Here is a 14,279-nt window from a genome sequence, read left to right as displayed (position 1 = left end):
ATATTGGAAACATTCAAAAGATTGAAAGATGAATCTATCTTAGCGTTAGGACAGAAATTGTCTTAAAGTATAGTATCAAATACCCCATGTCTCCTCATAGCAACAGTTTGTTAGCAACTCTAACTTCGGAACTACTTGTCACGTGCTCGTCACGTGGGCACTAAGTTCCCCTCCGTGCAGAGTGTGACAGTGCTGGACCTCAGCATTCGGGAAGCAGAGGCAGGTGAACTGCTGTGAGTTGGAGGCTAGCCTGGTTTGCATAGTGAGGTATAGGCTAGGCCCACAGTGAGACCTGTCTCAAAACAAACAACAACAACGAAAACCCAAATAAATACCGCTCTAAGAAATTCTGCAGAGATCTAGGACAATCAGAGTTACTGTTTCTGTCAGTGTTTCACTTCCAAAGCCTCCCCAAACAATGGACATAGAGCCACAAAGGCAAGGAAGGGTTGTGGGCAAAGTGCAGATCACGTCAATACAGCCCGAGGCATGGGTGACAGACTTCCTTCATTGTTTATACTTGTGAGACCTGGCATGAACTGGCTCTGATACCACAGACACAGAGAAGCTCTAAAAAATGAGGTCGTGAGTCAGGTCGTCACTCCCAAACGATACACGGATCCAGATGACAAAGTCCTGTGAGGAGCCGGCAAGCTCTGCCACAGGTGTAGACCCAGGACTGGAAGAGCAGTAAACTCTGCTTTTTCCCATTTATTCTTTGACAGTTTGATACATGTGTATAATAAATTTTGATCCTTTTAACTTCCCATTCTCCTCTTCCTCTAGCTTCCCATTTCCTTCTCTTGCTGAAGCTCATCCTCTCTCCCTCCCTCTCTCTCTCTCTCTGTGTGTGTGTATGGTTGCCTGCAAACTCTTTATTATAACAACAAATTTTCTATAGTCAGTAATGGCTTCAAAAAGGCAAGCTACCCACAAGGAAAAGATTGAAATGGAAACTTATATTTGGAACCTAGGAATTATAGAGAAGATGTTAGCAATCAGAATTACTTCCAGATGAAATTTTAGAATTCGGATTGCTTGCTTAAGAAATTCATCAATCTGAGCAGAGTGCCATAGGCCTTACATCTCAGCAAGTCGCACCTTTGGACTTCACAGGCCCGTAAGGGTTGTATAGTCAACTCTACCATAAACAAATTTAAATGAAAAGATGAATTCATTGGAATAAAAGAACTGGAATCCAGTTACTAGGCATTGCCAATGTTGTTCATAGTACTACAAAACATCTAGGTATAATGTACAGACATGCTATTGATATCCGAGCGCCACTCTGGGCTCAAGACTTGTGCCAGAAAAGAAAAGCTGTGAAAGCTGCTGGGTCCCAGTTTCTCTCCTTCAGGTGTGCCACTGTTTGAGACAAACGTGGGGTCTCACGGAATACCACGGCTGAGACAGGCTAATTAGCAAACTTGCTTCATTCAAGTTAGGAGGTATTTGGATTTCTCTACTGATGGAACGAGCAAAAACTGTGGATGAGTGGTAGGCCTAGATTGCTCATTCTGCTTCTCCACACTGGAGTCTTAGCGTGGTTCTTTACAGAGGCAGTCGCTGTGTATGCACCGGACTCCAACGATTAAGGACGAGAACATAACTGGAATTCTGCTATGTGGGGACCAGTGAAATAAGGAAATGTCTTATTCCACGAGGGAGATAGTTGCATATGGTCCAGACAGCCCTGATTGTCAACTTCATGTATGTGTTATTGGCATGTTGCCTTGTCTATGAGAAAGGGGATGCATGGACTTTAGTATGGGAAGAAAGCCCTGAAGAGATGACTGACCTACTAAAAATATTATACCACGTCTAAAATTCTCCTATGAATTCTTCTCACTGGGGCCGAAATCATGAAGTTTAACCTAATGAACACCTACGACTCTCCATGGCACGGAAGATGCTGTGCTGGGCGCTACTGATCATAGAGACACATCATGAACTAGCTCCAGGCATGGTTACAGAGACTTCAGTGGTTAGGCTAAAAGTGTATTCCAAAGAATTTCTGAAAGATTATAGAATTGGAGAGCTGTTCCAATACTGATGAACTGAAGTTTCCCAAGGGGATGAAGAAGAAAGCCTGATCTTAGAAAGGCTGGTAGATGGGAGGTGGGACTTGACTTTCATTTTCAGGGGTAGTTAAGAGGCACGTGACCAGGCAGGCTTTATAAACAAACACACAGAGCTTTGGAGAGCAAGGAAGATTAAAAGACAGGAGAGTAAAGGCTAAGTTAAAGAAGGAAAACCCTGTCTATAGTTACACAATAAAGGCTGAGCTGCTGAGAGGGGAAAACTGGGGTTGCAGGTTGTGGTTGTCCTTGGATGTCTGCAGGGCACGTAAGGAAAACACCACTTGGGTGAACAATGCTAGCCTTTCATGGGGACCTTAGCACCTGGTTTTTGCCAATCACGTCTCAGTCATTTCATTGCATGTAAGTTTTCCTTCTCTTCTAACTGCTGGCCGAATGAGTGACGGTTTCCACTTAGGAGGATTCTTCCTTCATGAACAGGGTTTTTATATTATCAGATTTAATTCCCCTGACTAGCCTTTGAATAGTAACCTACAATTTTTAAAATTGTAAACTATAATAACTATTGTTATTATTAATGATATGTAATAATAATTGTAATAATAATATTATTTAACATGATAATCATTTTTATAACAAGTATATAATAATAAACAATACAATAATTGTTCTGTAGCAATACTATTATTAATGTGTGTGCACATAAGTATGAGCACATGCACACCTGTGTGGGCACAGAATCCACAACACTCAGGTGGAGGTCCAGAGACAATTTTGTGGAGTAGGTGCTTTACTTTCATTTTTATGTGTGTTCTAGGTTTCAAATTGCATAGCAAGCCACTTTACCTGCTGAGCCACCTTCTCTGTCCAATCCAAATGTCTTTAACTTTACTTTTTGTTTCTGAGCAATAACGACGCTGGATCATCAGGAGAAGGATGCGTTGTCTCCACTGTGTTCCCTCTTTTCCCTCAGTTAATATAAACTCAAATGCGGAGACAGCCCTGTGGCTAAGGACAGATCCCCACTAGCTTTAAAAGTCCTGTTATAATTGGACCCGCGTGAAACCTCTCCATACAGAATAGGGAAACTTTGCTGTCAGCAGAAGCAGCGGCTAAGTGGCAAGTTGGTTGTTTAAGTGAATACTCGACAGAAAGGACGCTTATACATATTTAATCCTTTAAGTAGCTCAGGAAGGGCAAGGGCACAGGGGTTTTATGAAGTACAGGAGGGGAAGAGTTACTGGAAAGAAAGTTAGCTATGTTCCACCTGAGGGAAAATTCTGACAATGAGATGCCCCCAGTGTAGTAAGACATGATAAAGCTTTAAGTGCAAGAAAATCGCAACTCTCAAGAAAAAGTGCCATGCCTCAGGAGTGGTGTGGATGGTGGGAGAGTTCCGGGAAACTCCATTCCTGACCTCAGAGGTCTGTAGGATCTCTGCATCTTAGACAAAATGTTGCTGACTTCTTTAATCAACGACACCAAACATAAAAGGAGCAACACAGCAAAGATGGTTGCATGCGTGTAAAAACGAATGTCATGGGGGGGGGTGTCATGCTATGTAAAGGAAAAGAGAACAGGATGAGAGATAATTTCTGAGTTAAAACAGCTGAAGGGTTTAGCAATGCTCAGTGACATACTTTATAGATAGGGTTCTTTCTGCCGGTTGAATTACAAATAAATCTCACTTTTTAAATTAGCATCTACTTAGCTGCTCTACCCCATGAGCAAGGAGAACACGTCACGTAGTTCAACTGTGACCAGAACTTCAGGTGAACAGCCATCCTGAGCAGCCTAATGAGGGACAGGGAGTAACTGGAGTAACTGTGACCAGGCTCAGGTAAGAGACAGGCAATGAGGCAACGGGTATGAAGCTGGCCAGCCTCATGAGCCACAGGGAGTAACTGTGACCACGCTCAGGTAAGAGGCGGGTATGAGACAATGGTTATGATGCAGGGGAACACAGGACAGCCTCAAGTCTTACAGACAGTACTGCTTAATTTCACATGTGTCCGCTGCATATGCCACAGCGCACAGCACACAGCGCACAGCGGCAGCACACGGCAAGCCAGGCACAGGATGACAAACGTGACGTGAAGCCTGCGCTCAGCTGTGCGCCGAGCTCTCTCCGTCTTCTCAACAGCAACACTGCAACTTCGCTGTTCAGCACTGAACGCATCGCTTTGCTCCCAGATGCAAACACCACTGGTAACAGCTTTCACCAAACAACCACAACATTCCATGTTCCATACAAATTAGAATGTATGGCCATCTTAAAAATCCAGATTTTTTTTATTAGTTCTCTGATATCCCCATCTTTTGGAGTCAAGAAGTCTCCTTTATAATTGTTACTCGGCCCTCCTTTGTTCAGTTCTTTACATGTTCACATTTGCAATGTCCCAGCAACGCATTCTGAGGATGCTCCCCTATAACTTCCTCCTCCTAGGAGACACGCACAGCAATCAAACACCCTGAATAGCTGCAGTGCTCTATCTAGACACAGTCACTGTGACAGTCAAGGTCTGCCGCTAGCGTTGACTCAACAACTCCTTCCTGTAGCAATCAGACCACCAGATCACCAATACACATGAGGATTTGTTCATCTCCTTGTGTCTCTCTCCAGAAAGACTTTGCCTACTTTTATTTTTTATTTATTTATTTGCATTTACTTGAGTTTTAATCTATAGTTCATAAGCCTCTCTGATGGTATTAGTCCTAATTACTTTTCTCCGCGTTCATAGGGAATCTATTACTGCCTCCGGCCTAATTTACTTGCTGTTTTAATCACTGAACGATCTCGCTGCGATCTATGTGTGGAGATGGGCGGCTTCTGACGCTTTGCTGAGATTCGCTCTCAGGAAGGCAGAAACAAGCTGCTGCAAGGCACATGCGCGCAGCGTGTGGCCGGATGCTCTTGCACCTACAGCGCTTCTGTGTCCTTCCTTAGGACAGCTCAGACCGTCACAGCTAAGCACATGGGCATGGAAAGGGGACTGCGACCATGGGGAAACTAAATTAAGTTCAGAGTCATCCAAGAAGAAATGCTTTGTGCTGTTTCTGAGAGGTTATCTGAGAAAGGAAGGTATAGGGCTTTGCCTACTCAATGAGCACAGTTTAGCATGGGCTCCCCAGTAGAGGTGGCCCACTCACAACACAGATGTGATGCAGGGGAGTGTCCTGTGCTCTCACTACTGACCAGCCCTCACCATGAATTAATATTTGATTTGAGGCAGGAACAAACTTCGATAATGTTCAAATAAAAATTCTGATTTGTTTTTGTAATTGGCAGGACAAATCGTATCAACGGACACAGAGTGTATTTAATAACTATTGTGAAAAGATAGATCTTATTTAAAACTAGCTTATACAGTGATGGCTAGATGTTAATATATTCATAAGTAAACCGTGTGTGCATTTACAAATCTCTAAGCAAAAGAGGAAAGAAGAAAAGAGAAAAAGAAATCAGGCACCGTTGAAGATAACGTACCATTGGTAGCACCGCTTTTCGAAAGCCCAGACAAGCTGAGGCTCCAGGAGGACCCGGTTTCTAGAAAACCATCAAATGGCCCCTCAGCAACTGAACTAAAGGAAACAGTCTTCAAATGTTGCCGTATGCGATTTGAGGTTGAAAATATTCTCAAGTTATTTTTCAAAATATCATATGTAATGTATGAAAATTGACTATCCATATGGGGAAAAAGAGTATCAGGCTGCACACTTTACATACTTATACACAGATTCTACTATGGTTTATTCTAGCAAAATTTCAGCCTCACAACAAGGACAGTGTTGAGGAATTTAACACTGATGCTGCATGCATCAAGCTTTTCTTTTTTTTTTTTTCAATCTCTTATCTTCAAAATGAGCAAACAGGGAAGGTAGATCAAGTATTTATAAGACAGATGGTAAATGTCATGTAAAACAGTGTTTTACTTTTTTTTCTGTTTTTCCCCCTTTGTAACAGAAAGTAATTATCTAAAAATGATAAGTACTTTCTATAGCATTTCAACGAGGCACTGATTCCTAACCATAATCTCAATTTAATACTGAAATTGCCACAATTTCAGGCTTTAATAGGTGAAACAAATGGTTTTTACCAACAATTATTTTTTTAAAAGTTCAAGAATTCATAGTTTTAGCTATTAATTAGTCTCGACAGCTTAAACTTCATTACAAAGATTAGGAGGGGCAAAGGAAAAGATTCAGAAATGAAATATTTTCTAATGAGCATGGATTCAACGAGAATCCATGAGCTCCAACTAGTTTTCTTTTGTTTTAGACTTTTAATTTTATTTTTTATTTGAGCACCATAATTGCCTTTATGGTTATTAAGAATATTTTGTTACATGTACACATTATATAAAGATTGTATATTAGTGTTACCATATCCATCACCTAAAACTTTATTATTTTCTTTTTGGTAATATTAAGGATTCTCTCCACTTATTAAAACTCATCCTGCAATAACTGTCTGGCATAAGTACTCAGCTACATTACAAAATAGCAGAAGTTACCACTACTCCTTAGATGTAGTTTCCAAACTGTTGCCCAGCCTCTCCATTCTCCCAAGATTAGGAACCAGGACTGTATCCTGTGCTACTCTGAGATCACCTTAGTGCCAGCTTCCCTGTGTCATGGATTGATGATTAACCAGGGAACTGGCTACACATACCTTGTAAAACAAAACCCTGGGCAGAGCAAAAACTGACAGCTAGAAACAGAGTGCTGGGGAAGACTTTGCAGATCATCTTGTATAATAATTGGTCATAAGAAAATAGGCAAAATTATAGCATGGCATAGTCAAAAGATAGGGTGATTATCGTAGCAACTAAAACCCCTTCCGGGATAATTTTCCTTCTATCTTAGCATAAAAACCTACCTATCTTCAAATTAAAAGAAGAAGGAGAGGGGTGAAGGAAAGGATGGTGAGGGAAAGGAAACAGAAAGGGCAGAAAGGATTGGTTTTCAGTCTCTTTTTAGGCAAATCTGGTGGATGAGCTAGCCTGCTGATGTTAAACTCAGAGCAGATACTGAAGTTCAAAGAACAAATTACAAAACAAACTACTCTTTCAGAGTCCTCACAGGGTGCCTAAACATCCTATTTCCCTAACGCTGGGCAAGATGCTAAGAATATTAGTGTGTCTGGTTCTCTGAATGTAATGGCCTTTGTTCTCTTGGTTTGAGGGCTGAGGTCAACAACAGTTTCCGAGAGCCATTACATCATTCATTGTCTGCGGTGAGGTGTGTTTATTTGCAACCTGGCTGTAGAACATAGTAGTTACTATACACCATACCAGGTGGACCTTTTTAGGTAGCATTCAAACAATGAAACCAAGCATTTTAACAATTTTTTTTTTCTGATTCAGAAAATAAAATTTCTGAAAGGCGATTTACTTTTAAACTCCATGACAAGCACTCCCATGAGAAAAGAAAATATTGGTAGCTCAGCTTAAGGGGCGAAAGGAAAAGTCTACATTTGGATAAATACATAAAATTGGTTTTGTTTGCTACTCAAAGATCCTGTAAAGCAGTGGTTGGTTTTTCCTGCCAACCTTCGAGAGAAATGAAGAAATAGTCACAAGGAAGCCCCCAATGTGGCGCGCCTCTCTGGCGTTATGACTCAGCCATGCTTACATTTCCTTCCCCATTTTAATTTTGCTTCTTTGTTAACCCACTGTGAACTCGATTATTCTCTTGAACGTCTTAGATCAAGTGAATGTTGACTAGGCACAGTGGAGCCACGCTACAGTAGACGTGCCTGGTCTTTTGTCTTTACATTTTTCTTTTTAAGGTATTAGGGGTACTTCCCTGCATACCTGGTACCCAGGGATGTCAGAAGAGGCACTGGATATGGCTACTAGAAATCAGAATTAGGTCCTCTGTAAGAGCAGCCAGTACTCTTGACCAATGATCCTTCTCTCTGGTCTATAATCTTTTGTACTTTGAAGTACTTTGAGTTGTGGTTTATCTCAGGGACCCACCTTAATCTCTAGGGCTAACCTTAGCAATAATTAGCATTTCTGTACTTTGTGTGTGTGAATCAGGTCTCACCAAGCTCAAAAGACTCCCCGGGCCCTGGAGCTCCTGCAGGAGGATTAACTTCACTACAAGAACCTAGTTAAGATGTTTTATGGCCCATAAAGGGTTCAGTGGGTACAATGCCTGCTGTTCAAGCACCAGGGTGTGGTGCTGGATCCCCAGGACGCACGTCAAGGCCAGACCCACGTCTGCAGGCAAGAGAAGGAGAGAGGCAGCAGAGAGAGACAGGCTTACTGGCTAGCCAATCTAGCTTAAAGAGGAGGCTGCAAGTTCAGTGCCAGGATCTGCCTCAAAAGGAAAGGTGGAAAGTTACGAAGGGAGATATCCAACGTTGGCTTCAAGCCCACACAGGGGAATGGATCTGCACGCACGTGCATAGGCTACACCTATGTGTTCCACAAAGCAGCACCGCTCGCGACTTCCTGTCTCCCTTCATTAGTAAATGGGATGTAAAGGCAGAGGTAAGCCTGTCTGTGTCAGTTAGACAGAATTACTAGAGAGAATATAGTCTATTGAGGCATTGGCAAAAAGTTAATTCATGTTGATGACCCTATCTTACCCCTTGGATAAGAAATCTGGTGTGATTACATCGCTACTCTCATAAAGACCAATACAGCCCTGAACTCACTGGAGAAGGAAATGCACGAAGGGTAGGTAATCCAGAGGGACCGTTCTAACAATCCTTCCAACAGATAACTGAATTCAGCCGGGCAGTTTTCTGCTGAGTCAGTTTGCCTGTCAAAGCCTATTTTAAAAAATGAGGTTTTGTGGTTGGGCCTGGCCTGGCTTCCACGGCTAGCCTTCTGAGAGCATCGCTAGCATTTGGCTAGATTAAAGACGTAAAGATCATTCCAAGGTATTAGGACCGAATGTCAAGACACCTGAAAATTTCTGGTTAGTATTAAAAATAAAATAGACCCAACACTTTAATTAGCAATTCAGTATGAAAGACTCATAGAACGCAATTAATACAGGTAAGAATTCCATGTTATATTTAATAACAAGTGCCTGTCGAAAGCACTCGGGTACCACAGTCCTCTTCAGCATCTTTCTTCCCGTGTTCTGTGTGCACGCACTTTTTCTTCTAATCCTATTCGTCTATGGCCCCACTTTGTCTTTCTACCTGTCTCTCCTTTCTCTCTGGTCTTGGTCCTTTGCTTTCTCAAGAATATCCTAATTTTCAATCACTGCTTTATTCCTTTCCCTCAAACCAATGTTTATGAAAATTTAAATGAGGTAAAAATTTTTAGAAGATTCAAAATGGATACGATGCTATTAGTTAATGATAAATTTACTTGCACACTACTGGAGGGGGTGTTAGGACAAGGTCTGATGTAAGCTAAAGATTACCATATTGGGTTTATTATATACATATACAATATGGTTATTGTGTACCATATCGGGTTTATTATGCACACAATGCTGTTGTTCTTCCTTTCTCTTTCATGCCCCATATAAATAATATTTAACATTTAACACATAGCAAGAGTTTCACATGTGCTCTATTATATTTTATGAAGGGTTCCACGAGGAGAAATCCCACCATTATTGTAATCTAAGGTATTATTGTGATTGCTTTCTAATTTAAACATGGCTTTTGCTAGTGTACCAGAACTCTGAAAAAAGAAATTAGCAATATTCCCCCATCTGCCATTTGCAATCACCTAGAGGTTAGGAATACCACCCCTGTTGATGTTACCCAAATATTTCCTTTATTTCTATTACTCTACAATGCAAGAAAAAATGAAATTTTATTCTATTAATTTTCTTCTAGCGTTTCACTATGACAAGTTCAGTTGTCAGCACATTTAGTAAAACTAAATAGTAAAACAAAGCAAACACCACGAACAACAACTAGAAAATCCTGAAGTCCTACTGTGTCCACTGAAAACAGTGTCCCAGGTCAGGCCTTTGAGAGAAAGAAGGCATGCTGGACTTGTAAGAACGTGCTGAAGCTGACTGTGCCAAGCCTTCAACCGTGAACAGACATTTTCCTTAAGTTTTCCCACAGGCGCTCAGAGGGAACCCCTGATTACTTTTTGCGTTTGTGTTATCAGATAGTGTTTAATCTCTCCTTTCCGTTCCTTATAGTTTTTTATAGGCATAAAAACATTACAACAGCACTTCTTTCGGTTTATAAGATATACCCATGCACACTGAATATGCACGATCACTGAGATGACCTAAGAACTGGTTGCAACATGATCCAGACAAAGAGAGCTGTGTTTTTCTGTCTTATTTTCTGGCCCTTTCATTTTAACAAATGCAGATCCATTGGCTAAAAGGAAAACACTAATGCTTTTGAAATATAAGCTTCCACCGTAGGGCCGACTCTTGGAGAGAAAGCGTTCAACACAGTTCTAAAAGTCCATCTATTGCTGTACTGAGCCGTGCGGCTGGACCTGAACCAGGGAGTCTTCTTTCCCGGCTTCCTCTGTGTCCTCCTTCTCAGATTCACGCCTATGCATCTCTGCTCAGTCTCACACTGTAGCCTGACCAGGCGGCAGCATCGTTCCTAAAGACTTTTTGGGTATTTCACTTTGAAGTAATTATGATCAAGTTAGTGCAATGCTACATGCTTTTTCATAATAATAATTTTATGGATTCTGGCATTTTCAAACACGTATAAGAGGTATCTGACCATGTCCTCACCATGTCTCGTGACAGAAACCATCATCAATCCCTTTCCCCATTTTATTTCCTCTTCCTTATTATTTACTTACTTAGTTATTATTAATCCTTTAGGTTGAATAATGCAGCCCATATGTACACAGAGGTACGTGCCATCCACTGGGGACTCTATCTGTGGCTACGCCACCCAGTAAAAGTACTCTACAAATGGCATTTAACAGGCATCTCTGACGCTAGCATTCACAATTTCTCTCTATATTTGCTGAATCTTGGAACACGTACCTGGATAGTAGCGCGCCAGGCCAGTGGCGCTACCAAACACCTGCCACAGCAAGGTAGGGTCCTCATCGCGGTTCCTCTTGAAAACTTCATCTAAGGCACTTGTCCAGTTGAGTTCATTTAACACTATGGTTGCTAGCAAAGACAAGAAAAATAATACATTAATTCAAATGTACATTATTTTATAAACTTATGCTGCATGTTCCTATTGTCTGCTATAAAATCCTGTTAGTTACCGGAACTTGAAAGGCTTTAAGCACAGAACTAGGTTTTCAACAATGTGTGACAATAATCTGATTGACCGTTAGAATGGGTGACTGGCCGAAAGCCCGCGCATGGCAGAATGTTCATCAGCATCTCACGCCTACGCTATTAGGTCATAGCGCCACACCCCTTCCCAGCTGTGACAAAGTCATGACTTCAGACTTTCCTAAACACTTTTTTTTGGTATAAAATGACTCCCAGGTACAAAGTACCAAGAGCTCTTTAGACACAAAGAAAATGAAGTTGGTTTATATCTCTTGGGTTTCTCAGAGACGGGTCTATAATAGAATTTAAACAGTGCAACCCTCAAGTTCTACTGAATCTCTGTTGTATATTCATGCAAATTACTTGGGTAACAAAGTAAAAAAAAAACAACAAAAACATGATTATCATAGAGTACCTTTATCATCTGTGTCCACAGAATACTAAAAATATGTATACAGTTTGGTAGAGGAAAAAGTCATTAGGAAATTTGATAATATCGATGTTAGAAACTGGAGACTAGTCAGTCAATGCTTCATCAACACCATTCAAAGCAATAATTTTTATTTTTCCTCCTCATTGGGTTAATAAAACTAGAACATGTTGGTAATAAGGCTTATGTGATTAACTTAGATGCTGGACTATAACTACTTACAGATCTGGGGATGTTCTCCAAAAACATGTCATTCAGTGGTTTGGAAGAATATCCCAAAAGAGAATTCCAGATTGTAACATAACCAGAGCATGGTTAAAGTTTCTTGAGGAGTCTTGGGTAGTGGCTGTGTGCAGTGCCTGCCTGCCATATTCAAGGTCCTTGTCTTGATTCTCAGAAATGGAAGAAACGTTGTGTGTCAGAGCACACCTACAGTGCCGGCATTTGGGTAGAGGATGTAAAAAGTTCTCAAGTTTAAGGTCATCCCTGGAAGCCAGCTTGGGAGATATAAGCCCTATCTTAAAAAAAAAAATTAAAAAATGGAAGGGATATAATTTTCCCTTGTACAAAACGAGGTCCAGACAGTTCATGTGTTTCCTGTCCTTGTATGTAAAAGATACGCCACACTCTCAGCAGATCAGATGTGGGGGTCAACACACATATACACACATATGAGAAAGGCTACCTAAGCCTCAACTGGAAGACATTGCTTTAATCCACGTCTTCTCCAGATGAAAGTGATTTCAGTTGATGTGAGCCCTTCCTCTTAGGAGCATGCACATTTATAGCAAGGAAGCATCCTTTAATCACTGAGCTAGGGGTGCTCCAACAGCTTTAACATTCCGTGCCTATATTCATTTACCACAAAGTATTTTCTCATTTCTGTAACTGTTCTCTGTTCTTTTCTGACCACAGGAAACAACAATTAAATAATGTACAGGCTTTATGAAGCTAAAATGAAAAACAAAACTTTGCCTTTTCTTGGAATTTTTTTTCCTTCTGTTTTTTGTTTTGTTTTATTCTGACTTGTTTTTTTAAATCTTATTATATTTAATTATTATCCTAGATGCCTGTCTGTTTTCTAAGGAAAGAGAGAATAGGGGTAGTTCCAAATGGGAGTGGAGGCAGGGAGGAACTAAGAGTAGGGGAGGGAAACCATAATTAGAATATATTATATGGAAAAATACATAGATTTTCATTAAAAGAATTCCCCCAATAAAGAAGGGACATCAACGTGTACAAAGAAAGTTGCATAGCATGTTTGTTTATTTGTGAATGTTCCGTTTTTGTTTGTTTTATTTTAAAGAAAATAACAAGCATGAAGGAATTATAAAGCCACCCCGGGACCAGCATCCTGATGGAGCTCTCATTATGGGAAACTAATGAGATTTCAATCTTGATGTATGTGATTACTTTCAGAAAGATCGTGCTGTGTGTGTATGTGTGTGTGTGTGAATATTCATGAGCTGGGTCAGATCCATGGTCCATCTGGGATACTGAAGAATTCATATTCTTAATCCCATGAACACCTAGGGGCCAGTTATATGAAAATCTACATTCATGTAGATAACCTGAGCTGATACCATTCATGAATATTTAAGGTATTATACAAATCACCACAGAAAGGGACATTGTATAGTAACACTGCACAGAACAAATCATAATGTTTACTTAAGATTCCTAAACACTTCATTACTATCCAAATGATTCTCTCTTTTCAATTTCCTTGACTCTATTTCACATCAAGCAACAGAAAACAGGCAACTACTTTATTATTAAAGTTTTACTTGTTTCCTAGGCTGCCATTTTTTCTTATTTTTATTAGGTATCTTCACAACTATGATATAGTCAAGATGAGCACATCCTACAGTTTACAATTATGCACTGAGAAAAACAGCTATGCTCTGAAATATTGCTATTCTTATGGCAATATGTCTTAAAATCTCAGTCGACACATTTGAATAAATTTTGGACGCGACATTATAGATAGATTTCTAAGTGTTTTCATCAAAATGACTGCACCTACAAATGAGCAACGTATATAAAGTACAAGGGCCCATGAGGCCCCTGAAATGCTTTTAAAGTTCACTCAGAAGGAAGGAAATGACACCCCTCACTTTAGCAGGACGTAAGTTTGGTACTCGGTGTGTACCAGGGTATCAGGATACACACACTGGATATAAGGACTTCTGAACAGAGTCATCATTCTGGCTGTTCCAGAATAATTAGACATGAATGTCTAATGCCAAAAGTCAAAGCACAAAGGTCAGCCACAGGTGTCCAGATCAAACAATACACCTCTTGGGAGACAGCAGAATCACAGTGTACACAGTCTTTCCATTTAGTTCCATGGCCAGAGATTTAGAGAGAGAGAGAGAGAGAGAGAGAGAGAGAGAGAGAGAGAGAGAGAGAGAGAGAGAGCTGGCCTACATTCGAATTTTATCATTTCTTCAGATGCACCCTCCAAATTCCTTATGAAACAAAACCCTGAGAAAGTAAGATAAATTATCCGCAGCGCAAGTTTTTTACTCAAATTGTACTGAAAATACCTAAAATGTAAGGAATGTATTAAACATATATATAAAACACCAAAGCAAGCAAGAAAACAAGTG

The 14,279-nt window shown here is 40.5% G+C and overlaps 1 protein-coding gene across 6 annotated transcripts in view; it reads right to left on the bottom strand.

The window, feature by feature from the left end:
- The window catches only part of Cacna2d1 (calcium voltage-gated channel auxiliary subunit alpha2delta 1), a 403,873-nt gene that overhangs the window by 107,150 nt on the left and 282,444 nt on the right, over positions 1-14,279 (bottom strand). For all 6 annotated transcript variants that reach the window (XM_075956382.1, XM_075956383.1, XM_075956384.1 and 3 more), the window contains exon 7: positions 10,992-11,123. In XM_075956382.1, the coding sequence (XP_075812497.1) occupies positions 10,992-11,123 (132 nt within the window). The remainder of the gene's footprint in view (positions 1-10,991; positions 11,124-14,279) is intronic.

Source organism: Microtus pennsylvanicus, chromosome 22 (genome assembly GCF_037038515.1).
Source record: "Microtus pennsylvanicus isolate mMicPen1 chromosome 22, mMicPen1.hap1, whole genome shotgun sequence".
Lineage (NCBI taxonomy): Eukaryota > Metazoa > Chordata > Mammalia > Rodentia > Cricetidae > Microtus > Microtus pennsylvanicus.
This window is presented reverse-complemented; position numbering and strand designations above follow the sequence as displayed.